At 42.3% G+C, this 18554-nt stretch overlaps 1 protein-coding gene across 1 annotated transcript; it reads right to left on the reverse strand.

Moving 5' to 3' along the window:
- On the reverse strand, positions 1-10491 carry AGT (angiotensinogen). Its single transcript, XM_079971363.1, has 5 exons — positions 10344-10491; positions 6252-7044; positions 4055-4325; positions 2271-2415; positions 1-350 (listed from the first exon to the last, which is right to left on the reverse strand). The coding sequence occupies exons 2-5, from the start codon at positions 7018-7020 to the stop codon at positions 162-164; spliced, it is 1374 nt and encodes a 457-aa protein (XP_079827489.1). The 5' UTR covers positions 7021-7044; positions 10344-10491; the 3' UTR covers positions 1-161.
- Positions 10492-18554: the final 8063 nt, after the last annotated feature.

Consider the following 18554-nt stretch of genomic DNA (forward strand, 5'->3'; position numbering starts at 1 on the left):
CACTATTGATAATTTTATCAATATTATAATCGAAAGATACATCAGTTTTGCCATTTCAAAATCTCTAATTAGGACTCAGTGGGATTATAGAAACAGTTGCTAAGCAAGGAAAAGATCAAATGGAAGTCTGGGAAGCCATTCCCTGCCCCCCTTGTGGAAGTTTATGTTCCTTTCAGGGGATTTGTTATTCTGCCAAAATAAAGCTGTGCGCCTGACATTTCATACACTGCTAGCAAAAATGGCTTGTCCAGTGTTATTTTGAGCGCCTCGGTGTCTTGACTTCCTGCCGTGGGGTCTGTTGCTTCATCTGCTATCCTGGGAGTGAGCTCCAAAAGCTGCTGGTTTATGATCTGGAAACAGAAAGGAGCCCAGTGAATTTGAGAGTCTGGCTCAGCGGAGTATGACAGAAAGAGATGACAAATGGCAATCCCCATAAATAAAAAGGTATGAAAAGTGCTAAACAAAAAGACATGGGATGCAGCAAGAAGCAACCCATAATGTTTACAGAAGACTTGTTGAACCAGCTTTGCCCAAAGACTTACTAGGGCAGTACAGTATGGTCCTGTATTAGAAATATGCTTCACATTAGCAATCCATCTTGGCTGAAATTTCCATACTGATCAGTGATCACTCCATACATTTAGATAATAATCCCTGACCATTGGCCAGGCTGGCTGATTCCGATGGGCGCTGGATTCCAACGACATCTGGAGAGTCATAAGTTCCCCATCCCTGGTTTATATTAAGAGGCAGTAGAATGCCAGACTAGGTCATTGCTTCATATTCACATAGCTAACATAGAATCCACAACTGTTCTTCCTGATATTATTTCCTTGAAGTATTTACAGACCACTAAACATGGCCAAATATCACCGTGGTGTGGTATGGCGACATGCAACCAATTGAAGCAGTTTTCTCAGAAGAATTCAGATACTGCCTGGGAGTCAACACAATCTTCTGGAGAAGCCTTTTGAAATAGTGTTTGTAGCATCTGACAAAACGGGCATAATATTGGAGGGTGTCCAACTTTAGTGGCCTTTGTGCTCTACAAGGCAGGTGTCATTCTGCTGAAGGACTTGAAAAGGAATTTCAGACGTGCCTTTTCCTTTCCTTCCATTTCAAAATATGTAGATAAACAACACTCTGCCATATTTGACAACTTAAAAGTATCTTAAAGTGTTGCTTCGAGGGGTAAATGACTGATTATAAGCCTCCTTAGCAACTTATTTGGCGAGAGTGTTATAAGTGGAACAGGCTGAACACGGGGATAAATATATGTGGTGATGACATGACAGTTTTTGAAGGTGAAAAGCATGCTTGGCAGGCTGACATTTTGAATGGAGTTGCAGGCATGCTCAATGTGTTCCCTGCAACCAATTTCCCATTAAAAGTGTTCCTTGGTCTAGTAGTGTTTTCCCCAGCAGAGACTAAAATGTCTGCTTCTACATGTAAATACATATTTGGAAACCTAAAGGGAAGAATCAAATGGGAAAGGGCTGGTTCTGGGCCTTCTTGGTGGTGGCGCCCTCCCTGTGGAATGCCCTCCCTTCAGATGTCAAGGAAATAAACTATCTGACTTTTAGAAGACACCTGAAGGCAACAGTGTTTAGCGAAGTTTTAAGACTGATGTATTTATTATGTTTTTAGATATGTTTTAAGATGTCCAGAGTGGCTGGGGAGACCCAACCAGATGGGTGGGGTATAAATCATCATCATCATTATCCTTCTCCCAAATGTCTGGTGGGCAGTAGTGCTGTTAGGCTACAGTTTGAGACAACACAGAGGGCTCCATTCAGCAGTATTATCTGGATGGCCCAAAATGCAGCTGTACTGGCTTAACATATTTTTAAGAGCAGTAATAACACATTACTATCTAAAAAGTCAGTGAGTCCAGAGTCTAAAATTGCCTAACAGTAAACACAATTTCTTGCTGGAAAAAGGCTAAGAACCCTTTTTTCTCCTCTCTTTGTCCTCCCTTTCACTCAACACTGCAGTCTTTTGAGGCTTCTTTTCATTTTTAAAATCATTCATCTGTATGTAACGTCTTATCTCCCCCTTTGTGCTCTGATTCCTCAACCCCTTGTCCTCTCATAGCGTTGTCTTTGGTCCCATGCCTTCCTGGCATCTGCTCCAAATGTTCATCTTTCACCCACTACATATTTTGCTCTCTACAACAACTAGCCTGCTCTCTATTCTGTTGTTTACATGGACTTTGTATCTGTGTGGAAGATGGAAAGCGCCTGCACTTTTGCGTAGAAAATAGACCGTACCTTCCCAACAGTTATGTTGTTGTCACTTAGTCGTGTGAGGTTGGCTTTATTTCCAAGCAGGTAAGACAGGGGCATTTTGCCAAGGAGTTCCTGTATATCATATGTGCTTTCCAAGCACACCTTTGGCAAAGTCAGCTGGATTTGTCTGAAGAAGATACAAGAAGGGAGAAAGAGAGGAAAATATATTAGCAAATTTGTGTATGCTGATTTATATGTGGAGATCAGGGCCGGCCTGCCCATGAGGCAGACTGAGGCACCAGCCTCAGGCGGCAGAATCTCACAGGGCAGTGCCTTGCCCACCTCTGACACCAGAGAAGGACTCGCAGAAGCTTCCAGTGAGATCTTGCAGAGCTGGCACAAGCTGTCTTGAGAGTTCTGTGAGATGTCACAAGATCTCACTGGAAGCTGCTGGCACCACCATGCAACCCCAGTGAGCCAGACTTTGCCCGGGGGGGCGGGGAGGGGGGAGGAACTTCCTGTTTTGCCAAGGCGAAATAGGACAGGCTGCCCCAATGGATGTGCAAATTTAGAAATGTCAAAGGTGACAAGGCAAGCCAACTAAATCCCCACTGAAGTCACCCCCAGGTCAAGTCTTCAATTTGCACCACACCCCAAGTGAGCACAAGGCTGGATCTAGACGCATCAAAAAAGTGTTTCAGGGAAACGTGTTGTAAACCTCATTATGGGAAATCACATTGGCGAAAGACAGGACTCCACAGCGCCTTCTGGTGTCACAGTGTTATAACACATAAAACACTTTTTCTTGACTAATATAGCTGGGTCCTAAATCAGCTCCTCTCCAATCCATTTACTGTACTTCCAATTAATTTCCATCAATTTAATTACCCTAGTCATTACCTCCCAAATCATCTTTAGACAAAATAATGTAATAGAATTATGACAAGCAATAAAAAATACGTCTTCTTGGGGGAAAGTTTGGTGTGATCACGTTTTGGTTATTGCCCTTATATATTTTTTAATATGTGTTTACTATGTAAGGCACCCTGAGAAGTTTGGGTATAAGATGGACACAAATATGGTGAATTTTTAAAAAATCACCTTACTTCCCCAGATAAATATCCCACCCAACAACTCAGATCACCCCCAATCCATTTTCTTCCAAAGTCAAAATCTACCCATTCAGGGCACTTTAGAAAATGATTTGGGGCCCATGCATCTATTTATAGCAACACCCTGCTCTTGGGCAAAACACTCTCATGGAAACCCTTTGAAATTTGAGTAAGAGGCAGAACAGAGATGATTCCTATGTCTGCCCTCTCTCATAGTATGCTCATAACATCCATCTAAGTATCAGGGGAAATAGATCTTATTTTGTTCTGGGCCCCTGTGAGGATACTTAATCCCTCACGGATGCCCAGCACAAAATAAGGGAGGACATGCATCGGTCCCTTTCCCCTCTTTCTTTTAACAAAGTAAAGAACCTTCACCAGACCTCTCCTTGGCTTAGCATACAGAGATAATAAGTGAGATTATAAAACAGATTTAGGAGTAGAAAGGAGAAAATTAGACAGCCCTGTTATTTATTTTTTTAAAGGCAGAGGGTGCAAATACTCTTTGCTGGCATTTCTAAATACCTGTTGATCAAGATTTAAATGTTGTTGTCAATGACAGGTATTACTATTTGGACTGAGGTGGCTGAGTTTAACTTGGAGGAACTGTCATTACCAGTTCTCTGGCAACTGGATCTAAGTGAAAAGAGACAGCTATCCCACCTGACTGTTGCTGGTCCCACAAATATGTAATGTTGCATAAACAAAGTATACCTTGGGGACAGTCCCACCAGCCATTCGTTGGAAAGAACCTTCATGGAATATTGATTTTCAACACTGGCCAGGTCACTGTTATTGGTGGGCTGCAAAAGCAGCAGAAATAAATCCTGGCTGAGAGGAATTTTGATGGAAGAAATGTTCTGGCTGGGATCACATTTATGCTGAAAGGTTCCAGTTATTCTCATCATTGGTACAGGGATTGTTTTGTGTGAACTGAGCCAGAATTCCTGAGGTTCTTTCAGTAGGGAGGCTCCCTTCACAGAGACTGAAAACAAAAATGGGAATATGGTTATAGGGAGAAATGAGTTGGTTTTTTAATCCATTTGGTTGGTTCACAAAGTGCCACACTGGCGGAAATTTCTTTTAATTCATTATTTAAAACATTTACTCCCCACTCTGTTTCTTTAACAGAATTCAGATGACTAACAATTTAATATGACTTTTTTAAAAAATGAAGAACAGCAAAATAAAAACAGTAAAATTGACTGTTAAATTCAATTAAACCCTCCTCCCATTTTTGGGCAGAGTGGTAAAAGAGAAAATCCATAATTCCTTGGGGTTATTCTAGAAGAAATCACTAATGGGTGGAATAATTAATTGATGCAAAAGTCAGTTACACACTAATGCTACTTCAATGAATTGGGCTTATTGCTTTTAATGCTTTAGTTGAGATTTCTGCATTGCAGGGGGTTGGACTAGATGACCCTCGAGTTCTCTTCCAACTCTACAATTCTATGATTCTATGATTTTTAGTTAAGGAATCTTGAGGACCCTCTTATTCTATACACCTGAAAAAGGTAAAGGACCCCTAACAGTTAAGTCCAGTCACGACCAACTCTGGGGTTGCGAGCTCATCTCGCTTTACTGGCTGAGGGAGCTGATGTTTGTCCACAGACAGTTTTTCCAGGTCATGTGGTCCGCATGACTAAGCCGCATCTGGCGAAACCAGAGTAGCGCATGGAAACGCCATTTATCTTCCTACTGGAGCAGTACCAATTTATCTAGTTGCACTTTGCCATGCTTTCGAACTGCTAGGTGGGCAGGAGCAGGGACCAAGCAACGGGAGCTCACCCCGTCGCAGAGATTCGAACCGCTGATCTTCCAATCGGCAACCCCAAGAGGCTCAGTGGTTTAGACCACAGTGCCACCCGTGTCCCTTCTATACACCTAGTGCTGTGTAAAAAGAAACAAAAAAAAAACCATTGACTCTGCAAACCTACTAGAAACTTTAAGCATGCACTTGGACTGTTTAGAAGCTTTTTTCTTTTTCAGTAGACTTTGGAGCCCCGTTAGATGCTCCAAGAATTTCCAGTGGCTGTTGTGTGAGCCAAGGCGTATTGTTATAGGAGCACACTACAGATTCCTCACCTATTTGCACATCCCTACTGCTGATTAGCTATCATTGCTTTGAAAGATGGGGGAAAGGTAGAGAGAGTGGCAGTGGCGTAGCGTGGGGGGTGCAGGGGGGCCGGCCGCACTGGGCGCAACATCTGGGGGTTAGGGTTAGGGGGCGCAAATCCATGGGTTAGGGGGCGCAAATCCATGGGTTGGGGGCACAAATTACTTGCCTTGCCCCGGGTGCTGACAACCCACGCTACGCCACTGGAAAGTGGCCCACTGAAGGCTTCTCATGAAAATATCAATGTGCGTGCACACATGTCCACATAACATAGCAGACAGGCTGATTTCATTGCCACAAGATATTGACTGAAATAATTTTTATGGGAATTGCTTCTGTCCTTTAAACCAGATGAAATCAATTCTTGCTCCCTCAATATCTATTTCCTGTGGTAGGCGGGAACAGAAATTCAATCTGCAGAGCAGTATACTACAAGGCTTTGACTTCCTGTGCCAGAGACAAACTGTGGCAGTAGCTACTGCATGTGATATTGCCTATGACATTTAGCTGTCCATCTTTGAAAACAGCTGGTGTAAAACCTAGCTGGGCAATTCTTACATTAGCACAGTCTTAGGGAAGCATGTGCAAGCCATCGAAGACATGGACTTACCTGTAAGTGTACAGATATAAATTTCCAGACACGCGTTAGAGGATTTCCCACATTAGAACAGAAGATTTAATACTCAAAAAGTGAACAGCATGGCATTATGGGGTACATAAATTCAGTTCACCTGATGAAAATTTGATTCCCTATAGAATTGCTACTGGTTGTAATTCTCCCTGCTCACTTACCTTTGAAATGAGTGTAAGTTGCTAACAGGAGGTTAGTTTCTGGATCAATGTCTGCCAGCAAACTCTTACTTTGGAGGGTGCCTTTGACAAAAGCATTCATTTCTTCTGCTGCCTTTGTGGGGTTTGTAAAGTCCACAGCTCGTACGAAGAGATTCATGTTTGGAAAGACCAAATCATTGACAAAGGACTCGGATAAACGGATTTCGGGGGCAGAGAAAAGCCAGGAGAACTTCGAGAAGAACAGCTGATCATCTTCTTTTGAGTGAAATGGACTTTTAGCAATGCTGCTCAGTACAGAGAATACTTTGCGCCCATCAATTCTGTAGGTGCAGTTTGGATTAACGGATGAGGAGTCAAATCCTAAAAAAATCTGCAATTCCTTTGCTGTTTCACCAGAGGCCCCTATATAGAAGGCTAGCAAGGACTCGTAGCTGAATGTGGGGGACAGAAGAATATTTTCTTCCTTGTGCATTTTCCTCAGTTGTTCATAGAAACGTGCACCAATAATATAAATTGGGTCTCTCAGCTCTCTCCGTAAATGACTTCTTCCCTCGCTCTTGTTTCTGACATCCTCCTCATGGGCCGAACTGATGTGAGATAAATTTGAGATGGGGACAAAATTATTCACCTGCTGTTCCCTGTCTTCCACTTTCTTGCAACCAGTTAGGTTTCCTACGTCGAACAGATAGAATGGGTGGACGTAGACCCGGTCACAGCCCACAATGGTAATGCAGAGAAGGAAGCACAAAAAACTCACTCCGGGGTTCATGTTTGACTGCAACTTCAGCGATGTCTGTTGAAGAAGGAAAAAAGCAACACAGGGAAGTTTTGTGAGTTTGCCAAGCATTTATTTCTGCCAGGTAAAATGGCTACTCAAGCCACAACCAGTTAACGGGAGGTACTTTGTACCTCCCATCTTCTGGCCTGGGTGGAAATGCTTCTAGTCTGTGGATTGCTAGGCTTATTGGCCCAGACTCTGTGCTCTTAAAGGCCTGTGCTCACCCATATCAGTTAACAAAACCACGATCAGATCTACTATGATCAGGTTACTATGCAAAAAAGCTGTAACTGACTGATCACATCGTGTATTTGAGTCACGTTTTAGATCAGTGGTTCCCAAAGGGGGCACTGGAGGTGCAAAAGACTATCATTGGATCAAGCTCATCAGTTTTATTGAAATAATCAAACCAAGTAGTTATAATTGGATTATGAAGAAATGTGCAATTAATTGTTAACTGTCTTGACTTTCATTGTGTTGTTAACTTCCTCAGTGTAGGCTGCTATTCTGAATAATGCTTTTTATATGGTAGGGTAGAGTAGGGTAGGGTAGAGAGCACTGGGGATGAGTTTATGGAACCAAGGGGATAGTGGCCTGAAAAACAAGGGGAACCTCTGCTTTAGAACCTGGGAATCTGGCTGCTTTCTATATCACAACTACTAGATGCTGTAAGCTTTCTTCCTTTTCCTGCTCAACCAGGAATCATGTGAAAATGTGAAGCTGTCTTATAAAGAATCACACCATGGGTCTATTTAGCTCATAACTGGCTATTTGGCAGCAAGTCCTAAAGATCTCAGATAGGGATGATGATGGTGATGATGATGAATACTATTATTATTATTACCCTATGACCTGAAATCCAGGGGGTTGGACTAGATGACCCTTGGGACTCCTTCCAACTCTGTGATTCTATTATCCTTATTTATGTAGGCTGTACAAGAATGACCTTGTGACTTTCTGTATTCAAAGCAATAGTGAAACCTGGTCACCTACGCAATGGGTAAGAGCTGCATCTCTTTGCTTTTTTAAATTCCCCTTTTTAATTTATGCATGAATTTTAAAGAACATTTTTATAAATTACTCACTGGTATATGGCACCACTTAGACTAAAAACAACAACAAAAACCAGAAATTACTGACTGTTGTTGGAGATGCAAAATGCCTAGAACAAATATATTCCACGTTATGTACAAAAATCCAGATATTCTGAAATTCAGTATTCTCAAAAATTTCCCAAGAGATTCAATGGTAATACTGATTGGTTAATACTATTTCTATTATTTCCTCAAACCACTTGGCAGCTGCAGCTGGTTCACAATCCAATAATAATAATAATAATAATAATAATAATAATAATAATAATAAAATTATTTTCCCAGCCCCTCTGGGAGGCTTACAGTACATATAAAAACATCCTGCTTTATGTTGTCCCATCTGGCAGTAGTTTAATATGACCTTTGAAAAGAGAAGACCCTTTCCAAAATATCTCTGTTAGTGCTGTGCCCTTGCATCATCCAACAGAGATGGTCGGGCCAGTTAGTACCAGCTAGAACCTGAATATGGTCCTTTGTTTGAAGACTTGTCCAGGCCAAGTCTGGTTTAAAGATTAAAAAAATAAACAAATCTGAGCACAGAGGAGGGACCCTGAAGTTGCACAGCAAGTTGCACATAGGACTTCTGGTTGTAGTCTTCCTCCTATGATGAGATGTGCCACATTTCTATTTTAATTAGAAGAACTATTTCTAAACTTGCATCTCTACATTAGCTTGTACAATGTTTTATGCAAATCTGAGTCTTCATTCCCCTACCCCTGTTGCAACACCTTTTTTTTTTTTTTTTTTTTTTTTGCAGTGTGTAAGGAGCCACTCCATCTACACGCTCTGGAACACTGATCATTGTGAGCAGAGGCCCATATACACAAGGCTTCTCCTGCAGACATCCATGCCTAATAGCTCAGTTGGTTAAAGTGTGGTGCTGATAACACCAAGGTTGCAGGTTTGATCCCCATATGGGACAGCTGCATATTCCTGCCGTGAACTAGATGATCCTCAGAGCCCCTGAGGTAAGGTCAGAATTACAACTCTGCAGCCCTTTTCTATCCAAGATGCCATTTATTTATTTTTAAATGCATGAAGCAGCCTAGTTACTTTTGTCGGCTGAGAATCTTTCGTTATGCAGACAACCAGGATGTTTTCCTCCTTTTTCTTGCACAGGTCTCAGCTTTTGAGTAAGGTTTGGTTATCTTTCTCAGACTGATAGCATAAAGACCAAGAGCACCACAACAATTTCCCACTCAGAACATCCCACACTTCATCGCAAGACTCTTCCTAACTGAAGACCACAGCCTTTTCACCTCTTCTGACACCATCCTTTTCTCTCTTACCATGACTGTACTGAACATCCACAGTAAATAAAAAAAAATCAGTCAGCTTCTTGGCTATTTCATCTAACTTCACATAGGTGTTAAAATATTTAATTCCTTTCCATTTTTACTACCTCTCTTTACATTTATTTGCAATCTGTACATCTCAAGGGCCATTGAGGAAACCCAGTCAGATGTGTGGGGTATAAATAAATTATTATTATTATTATTATAATTATAATTAGGGGAGTTAGCCCTTGACTTCTGCAAAATGTTGATTCTACCTTATGGCTGCAAAGGTATATGTTGCAAATTAATGTACTGCACTAAGCTAACCTGTTTCTTGCCATCTTAGAGAAAAATAATAATTAACCTTGTTAGCTTTAGGACATAAAATAAGGCACACACATTATCTTAGAGCATATAAGAAGAATCCTAGTGGATCAGCTCCAAGGTCTCACTGGTCCAGCATTCTCTTATGACTCCTGCCATTCAGATTCTGCTGGGAAGCCCATAGCGCCACAGTCAGGACATGAGCAGAACAGCATCTCCTACTCATGATCCCCAGCAAGTGAAATTCCAAGGCAGGCTGCCATCACAACTATTTATAGCCTTATATTCCATGAACCTATCTAAATCTCTTTTTTAAGCTATCCAAGTTGCAGCCATGGCTACATCCCTTGTTGAGGTGCAGCAGCCAGAGCTGTGCACAGTATTCCATGTGTGGTCTCAACATACATTTGTATAAATGCATTATTAAGGAACCTCTGTTGGGGGGGACGTCAAACTGTAACACATATGAATTTGTGAAAAGGATAGACACTTATTTCCTACCAACAGGGTGAAATAATAATATGAATAACAGTGCTATTTAGATACTCCCTTTTGCATCATTTCCCCCTCAACAATTATAAGGTCTGCAAATGAGTATATACACCTCTCTCACACTCACTGTCTTATGAAGTGGATCTCCTGCCGTTTCCTGCGCTCAGGATCTGACTCCAAGTGACAATTTGTGCTCCTATTTTATTCCCCCGATTGCCTAACCTAAGTTACACATTAGCTGCCCCCTCTGCTCTCTGACTCCAATGCACAGTGTCCTGAGATAGGTGTTTTTCCATGTATTTGTAATCATTGCTCTTTCCTTTTCCTCGTGAGAAGAGCAAACATTGGCTGAGGAGGCCACTTCATCAGTTCCGAGTTTGTGTCTCCTCACAGTATTTTTCCTCATCTGTTCTCTGTCCCCTAAAAGAGAAGCAACTCAAATGAGGACCTCATCCTGCAGGGGAAACAATGGCACGTATCAGGAAGTTGTGTAAATAGTCTCTAGCACAGCTTTTGTATATTCTAAACAGGGACGGTGCTCTTCAGGGAAAAGCTCAGGCCTTAAGAGTAGAACTCAATGTCCTGCTAAGGCCATCGTTCTACCGGCGCAAGCATTTATGTTTCTAATATGGAATTATTTCCCCACTCTTCCCACCACACGATACTCTGGGGTTTTTCTCAATCCCCCAGAGCTCATTGGAGTTCAGTTCACAGGGAGAAGAGGGAGAAATGTCCTATTGCAGCAATAGGATTCATTGCAAGTGCAACCATTTAGTTGAATCCAGCCCTTAAAAATTAGGACCTTCAGCATAATTATATAAACTTTTGTTGGAAATAAACCTTCATTTACTAAAAATTAAATGAACTGTTTAAAATTATATGATTCCCCCCTCTACAGTATTATGTTTTTAAATGAATTGTGTTAGGTAACAAGTGACTAATAATAATAATAATACAGTGGTACCTCGGGTTAAGTACTTAATTCATTCCGGAGGTCCGTTCTTAACCTGAAACTGTTCTTAACCTGAAGCACCACTTTAGCTAATGGGGCCTCCTGCTGCCGCCATGCCGCCAGAGCACAATTTCTGTTCTCATCCTAAAGCAAAGTACTTAACCCGAGGTACTATCTCTGGGTTAGTGGAGTCTGTAACCTGAAGCGTATGTAACCTGAAGTGTATGTAACCCAAGGTACCACTGTAATAATAATAGAAGCTTATTAAAAATAATACACTCCATGACACTACACACACAGAGTGCTTTTTTCTTTAAAAAAATGTTTAGGGGTACTCTCATTTTCCTACTCATATTGAAATACTACCCCTCAATGAGGCCAAACATAGATTCACAAAGTGTTTAGGGGTATGCATACCCCTGTGTACCCCCAGAAAAAAGCACTCTGTGTGTTTGTGTGTGTGCATGCATGCACGTGCGCGCGCACACACACAATAGCATTTGCAAAACAGAACATTTCCCAGTCACAAAATGATACACTCTCCTGTAGGAATCCGCATGGTGCTATTATTATTTTCAAGTTCCGGCTGGTATGCATGCAACAGGACCTGGAGACTGATTCTTATGATCACCTGTGAAACAACAGATTCTATTAACTCATGATATTTGGCTTTAAGCTCTTTTAGTTTTGTCCATTCATGTTTCATGTTTCTTCTTGCTGCTGTGTTTAATGTAAAATAAAATATATCATTTTAATGGCACCTGCATGGGGGCTGGGTAGTGTTATAATTCATCAGCCATGATGTCATGCGCACTGTGCGGCAGGCGACACGACACTAGGACAAGCCCATTTCGCAATCCACACTGCACTTATGACCACAATGCATGCCCTCACTCGGAAACAAACATTGCATTTCCCAAAACACGGATGTTCTGAGCGCTGGGACAAATGTGGTTTCTTCACATCAGAAGTGCAGCCTTGGACAAAGACGTCTGGATTTCGCACAACTAGCAATTTGTCAGTGGGAAAGAAGAAATATATCTTCTGGTGTTGCACTTACAAAAACTGCCAAAGATACATAGAAAGGGCAACTGGGTTTTATTGCAAATGGTTTGTCTGTTGCTCCAAGGTACTTGATTAAAATAAAATATTGGAGTGGCTCTGCTTTCAGCTTGCATAAAGGGACTTAAAGAACACAAGTCAACAGAGTGGAGAAGAGGAAATTCCCTCCCAAATTCTGTAACAACAATCAAAGTCAACTTAGTCTGTTGCAGAAAATAAATAGCAGAGAGGATTGTGGTATCTATGCAAAGGCCCATCTGTCAATTTCTCTTTCTCCGTTTTCCAGTCTTCAGCATTGTTCTCCACATTTCTACACCAATCTGCATTTTTAAAAGTCCTCCTGAAAATTATTCAGCCCTTTAGTGCAAATTTCTCCCACTAAGCACATCTTGCACATTTGTGGATTTTTCCATTGCAATTTTTCTTAGTAAAATGCATTTTTATGCACGCTTTATTGTAATATATGCATTTTGTATGCAATCCTTGGCTGGAGAACAGCATTGCAAAATTCAGAAAAATGTGACTCTTGAATAATAATAATAATAATAATTTATACCCCGCCCATCTGGCTGGGTTTCCCCAGCCACTCTGGGTGGCTTCCAACTGAATATTAAAAACACAATACAGCATCAAACATTGAAAACTTCCCTAAACAGGGCTGCCTTCAGATGTCTTTTAAAAGTAAGATAGTTGCTTATTGCCTTGACATCTGCTGGGAGGGCTTTCCACAGGGCAGGTGCCACTACCGAGAAGGCCCTCTGCCTGGTTCCCTGTAACCTCACTTCTCACAGCAAGGGAACCGCCAGAAGACACTTGGAGCTGGACCTCAGAGTCCAGGCAGAACGAGGGGGGTGGAGACGCTCCTTCACAGGATGGCTGTGTTTTGGCTTGTATATTGTTTTGGAAAGAGCAGATTAGGTTGGTTCACCTTTAAATGTAAACTGAATTGAATTTCTCCCTCATCTCTACCGATATCTCAAAAGCTAACAGATTTATTATAGCATAAGGCGCTGTGGGTTAAAGCCTCAGCGCCTAGGGCTTGCCGATCGAAAGGTCGGCGGTTCGAATCCCTGCGGCGGGGTGCGCTCCCGCTGCTCGGTCCCAGCGCCTGCCAACCTAGCAGTTCGAAAGCACCTCCGGGTGCAAGTAGATAAATAGGGACCGCTTACCAGCGGGAAGGTAAACGGCGTTTCCGTGTGCGGCTCTGGCTCTGGCTCTGGCTCTGGCCAGAGCAGCGATGTCACGCTGGCCACGTGACCCGGAAGTGTCTCCGGACAGCGCTGGCCCCTGGCCTCTTAAGTGAGATGGGCGCACAACCCCAGAGTCTGTCAAGACTGGCCCGTACGGGCAGGGGTACCTTTACCTTTACCTTTAAGGAGAGCAGAGTATCTGAAATGCTGGAGCAAGTAGACCATGGGTAGGCAAACTAAGGCCCGGGGGCTGGATCTGGCCCAATCGCCGCCTAAATCCGGCCCACAGACGGTCTGGGAATCAGCGTGTTTTCATATGAGTAGAATGTGTCCTTTTATTTAAAATGAATCTCTGGGTTATGTGTGGGGCCTGCCTGGTGTTTTTACATGAGTAGAATGTGTGGTTTTATTTAAAAAGCATCTCTGGGTTATTTGTGGGGCATAGGAATTCGTTCATTCCCCCCAAAAAAATATAGTCCGGCCCCCTGCAAGGTCTGAGGGACAGTGGACTGGCCCCCTGCTGAAAAAGTTTGATCAGATCCAGCAGGGTTCTTTGAGTGTTCTAAATACACATAACTTTGAGTGTACAGAGGTGGCACTGTGAGCCAGTGCATCTGACTGTTAACCAGAAGGTTGGTGGTTCGAGCCTACCCTGCAGGGCAGGATTCCTGCATTGCAGTGGGTTGAACTAGATGACCCTTGGAGTCCCTTCCAATTCTATGATTCTATAGTCCATTCAGAGAAGATCAGGGAATGCTTACATTTTATCTCCAGAGCTCACGTAGTGATCAAAAGCAAGAGTAGCCAGAGTTTCAAAGTTCCTAAAGTCCTAAAGTTCCTAAAATCTGACAGCCATGCAGAAGGCACATGCAAGCTTTGTTCAATTTGCTGTTTCAGCTCCAGAAAATGGCAAAAGCAGTATGGGTTGATTTCTTTCTTTTTTAAAACAAAACCTTAATTCTAATCAAGGAGGCCATTCAGATGAAAAGCTTTTGTGATTTGTTTCATAGCCGTGTTTTAAGTGGCTTGCTTTTTTACTGCAGATAAGGCGCAGGAGTTTGCGCCTTTTAACAGCGGATGAAAAATCTTTCTCTTAGCAGGCTTAATGGCTTTTCTTCTTTTCAGCTGATATAATGCTTTTTGCTGGACACTTCCAGGGACAGAAGACAGGATTAGATTCAGAACTAGATACCACAGCAAGCTGCAGGATCAGATTAGGGAATGTGCACTGCAAGGGGGTGAGATACGCAACTCATTACCTGCACAAACTTATCCTACAAGATCCTGTTTGAACACTGTAATCGGGGTAATCGCTTGCCTTGGAAAGGTCAGATCAATCACCCTTCCTAGTCTAATAACCTCTGACCAGAGAAAAGTGTTCTCCAACTTCAGATCTGCCATTCCAGTTTGCACATTATACCCAGTGAAGAAACAACAGCATAAATGTGGCACATTGCACACACAAAGAATAAAATGTAATTTTTCTGCAGATGTAAAGTTATGCTTAATAACAGTTCCCATGAAGAGTTAACTGTCACAACATCATACACAATCACAACCCCTCACATACAAACACAATTGTAGATGAACCACACCCAGACACAAAGTATACTCATGGATGAAACAGGTTTTTTTAAGGCTCTGATTGGGAGCCACAATAGATTTTTATTCTTTAGACGAGTCTGCCCCCTTGTGAACATGATCTGCAAATACTGCAGGTGGTTTTCTCCATATTCTTCCTTGCATGAAATTGGCAAGTGTGGCTGATAAAGCTGCCATTCGAGAGCATGTTGCTTATTGTATTAGCATCTTTGAGCATTTACACAATGTAACATATTATTCCAGAAACTATGTGATATGCAGCATGTAGTATCTTGCTACTAATATGAATTTTTATTTTAAGACTTTGAAACATAGATTCATACATTGAGATTGTATTCAAGGTACAGGTTGTGGTTTGCTAAATGGAACTGCTGACTAGGGACTTCACACTTGAGAAACTTGCTGACTAAGAGTCGGAAGAAACTGGCCAAAAAACATAAGCAAGTATAAATGCTCGATGCACATCAGCAGCCAGATAGTTCAGCTGGTGCTGATAACGCCAAGGCTGCAGGTTTGATCCCCACAAGGGACAGCTGCATATTCCTGCATTGCAGGAAATGTCATTGATTACAGAGTTAATACTCTCTGCTTCACAGTTTATTATTGCACTTATAATAAAGGGAAAACAGGGACATAATTAGCTGACCATGGGATGGTGCCATTCTGTTTTAATTGTAATTATTTGTCTGTTTTAAACAGATTTTATATAGTTTTATATAGTTTTAATTCTATTAATGTTTAATTATTTTTAAATATTTTTTCTATGTTTTTAGTGATTCTTGATTTTATCTGTAAGCTGCCTTGAGTCCCACTGGGGGAAAGGCAGGATATAAATAAATATATTGTAATATAGAATAATAAAAGCTAGGGTTGCCATATTTCAAAAAACTAAAAACCAGAACTCCCCGAAAGCTAATGAGGGTTTTTTTTAGGAAACCACCGAAATTGTTGAAAATGCAAACAAACAAAAAACCATGGGTTTACTTGCTGATAATCCAGGACAGTCACCTTCCAGAAATTCCCCCCAGACATCACTTCCGCCTTTGAAATCAACCCTATAAAAACTGACCTGTATGACTGCATATTATGAGCATAGAAGCCACATATGTAGAGAAATCTATCTCACTCTACACATTCTGAAATTAATACAGTATAGACAATTAGGTGCACAACCCATTGATTCTAACATCAAGGGGTTGCTACTCAAACATACAAAGAAACATGGATAGGAGTATTAGGAGAAGCTCTAAAGACTATTTGCATGAGCCCTACCATGTACCATGAAACAACCTATTTTAGTAGCTTTGAGCAGCACATATCAAAAGAAGTGCCATTTTCTTGCCTCTGACTTCTTGGTCTGTGTGTCATAAAACATATACGAGGCGGGTGTGGCATTTTAACTTTTCACCTCAGGTATAAAAATACCCAGGGCTGATTTGACTGTTATGTGAATAACATTACACGGGGTGTCACGACTTTAACACCATCACCTTTTCCATTCCAGTTTTAAGCTGACACTAAATATTTTTGTAATAGTATTTATGTAGCTATACTTATGATCTCAATTATTCATTTGTTTTGGGGTTTGTCTTGTCTATTTAAAAACGTAAGCAAGGCTTTCTTTTGTTTTCATCCTGTACAGAATTTTGCAAGAGCTGGATAAACTGGTTGAGCTTTGCCCGAGAGACAACAATGTCTCTTTTTCGTAAGTGGTCTTTAGGGATGGGTTATTATATTCCTGGCTAGCAGACAATGCCTATTGAGAATTTGCCTTCTCCTCCCTCCATCCACAAGTCTATTACTTATTTAAAAGCATTGTAGGGCACCTAATATTCAAAAAAAGAAAAAAATCTCTAAGGGGTGTTAATGTGCATTTACCTGAATCAGAGATACACCTAGAAGGTATTAAGGGCTAATGTTGACTCTTTCAAATCTACCTGACCCTGCTTGTAGGAGGCCAAGATTTCTTGTGACCTGAAAGGTCTCTCCACCCCACCCCCACACCTTTCACTACTTTGACCTCACAAGTAAGTTTCCGGCTTGGGATCTAGTATTGCCAGACAGGTGGAAATTATAAAGCATGTACAAGAATACAGGGCTTCCATATAAGGTACAAGACCCTTTGTACTCTTATAAAAAACAAGAATGAATGAATGAAATTATCAAGCTGCCCATCTCTGCCCATCACTCAGGAGTGTGGAGTGTCTTCATTCCAGCTTTTCCTATGCATAGTCTCAGGTAGGGAGTTGGTACCCAACTCTCTTCCCACCCCCACCCCCTTTTTACTGTGATTGGTAAGACCAAGCCCAGGGGTGAGCAACGTGCGGCCCATGAATACCATTTTACCAGCCCCCGAGCAGCCCCTGAACTGAGCCACCCGCTTGGCGAGTCCCCCATGCACTGCGCTAAATTGGCGCAGCGCAGTGTGGTGACTTGCCGAGCGGTGCCGGAAATCACGTATGCGCATATGCAGATACCAGAAATCATGTCTGCGCATGTCCAGATCCCCAAAATCGCTTCTGTGCAGGTGCAATTTTCGTCCTCTGGGCATGCACAGAAGCGATTTCAAGCGCTGCAGACATGCGCAAACGCGATTTCTGGTGTCGCACTGCGCCAGTCCAGCCCATGGACGATCTCCGTGGGAGTGATCTGGCTCATGGCTGGTAAACCTTGCCAACCCCTGACCTAGCCAATCACAGTGAAGCCCTTTGCTGCTTTTGGTCAATCTACTTGTGCACATAACATATGAGCATCAACCATTGGCCTGCAGTCAGGGGTGGAGGAAGGGGGGTGTGGTGGGTGCGGGCCACCCTGGGTGTCACCACTGAGGGGGGTGACAGAATGCCGGGCGGCACTCACTGCGGGGCCTGCAGCGTGCCTGAGCCACACGTCTCTCCTGGGAGAGACACGGTGGCTTGGGCACGCACAGGCTCCGTGCTGCCCAAACAGTTCGCCCGCTGCCTCCTCCTCCCCAGCTGTAGGGCTGCTGAGTGAGAGGAGGCAGCCAGGCTCCTTGGAGGCCCTACTGTGTGATCCGCCCCAGGCGCCTGAGCTGCTTCCTCCGCCACTGCCTACAGTGCACCTGCCTGCTGTAAGATCGCACTGCACTGCTCACTGTCGCTAGAGGGGAGGATGTGATTCGAGTGGCAGCTAAGAATCAGCTCAACACCATACTTTTATTTTTCTATTGTTGTCAAATGAACTGGACTACGTGCATGTAGCTAACTGTATGTGTCTTAGGCTGTGATATTGTCTTGGAGGTTTCGTTGAGATAAGGGGGTTGTTGCTGTTATTGATATTATTTTTTGTATCTTTATTTTAGATGTTATGATATATGTGGAAATTGTTCAATGTGTACTTTTTGATGTTTTATTTATAGTTTATGAATGCTTTTGTTACATATGTAATTATGTATATATATATATTTACATATTGTAAGCCACCTTGAGCATGGTTTGGAAAACTGGCATACAAATAAAATGATTGTGTGTCTGCATTGTGGGCAGCCTTTAACCCAGGAGTATTCAGCATT

This window comes from Podarcis cretensis, assembly GCF_951804945.1.
Source record: "Podarcis cretensis genome assembly, chromosome: 3".
Taxonomy (NCBI): Eukaryota; Metazoa; Chordata; class Lepidosauria; order Squamata; family Lacertidae; genus Podarcis; species Podarcis cretensis.

Bases quoted from the DNA above. Each gene is read 5' to 3' on its own strand.
- AGT (XM_079971363.1), bottom strand. From the start codon at position 7,020: ATGAACCCCGGAGTGAGTTTTTTGTGCTTCCTTCTCTGCATTACCATT. The intron at 4,326-6,251 runs GTAAGTGAGCAG...TTTTGTTTTCAG, and splicing joins AACTTACACTCATTTCAAAG to TCTCTGTGAAGGGAGCCTCC. The intron at 351-2,270 runs GTACGGTCTATT...TTCTGTTTCCAG, and splicing joins ACAACATAACTGTTGGGAAG to ATCATAAACCAGCAGCTTTT.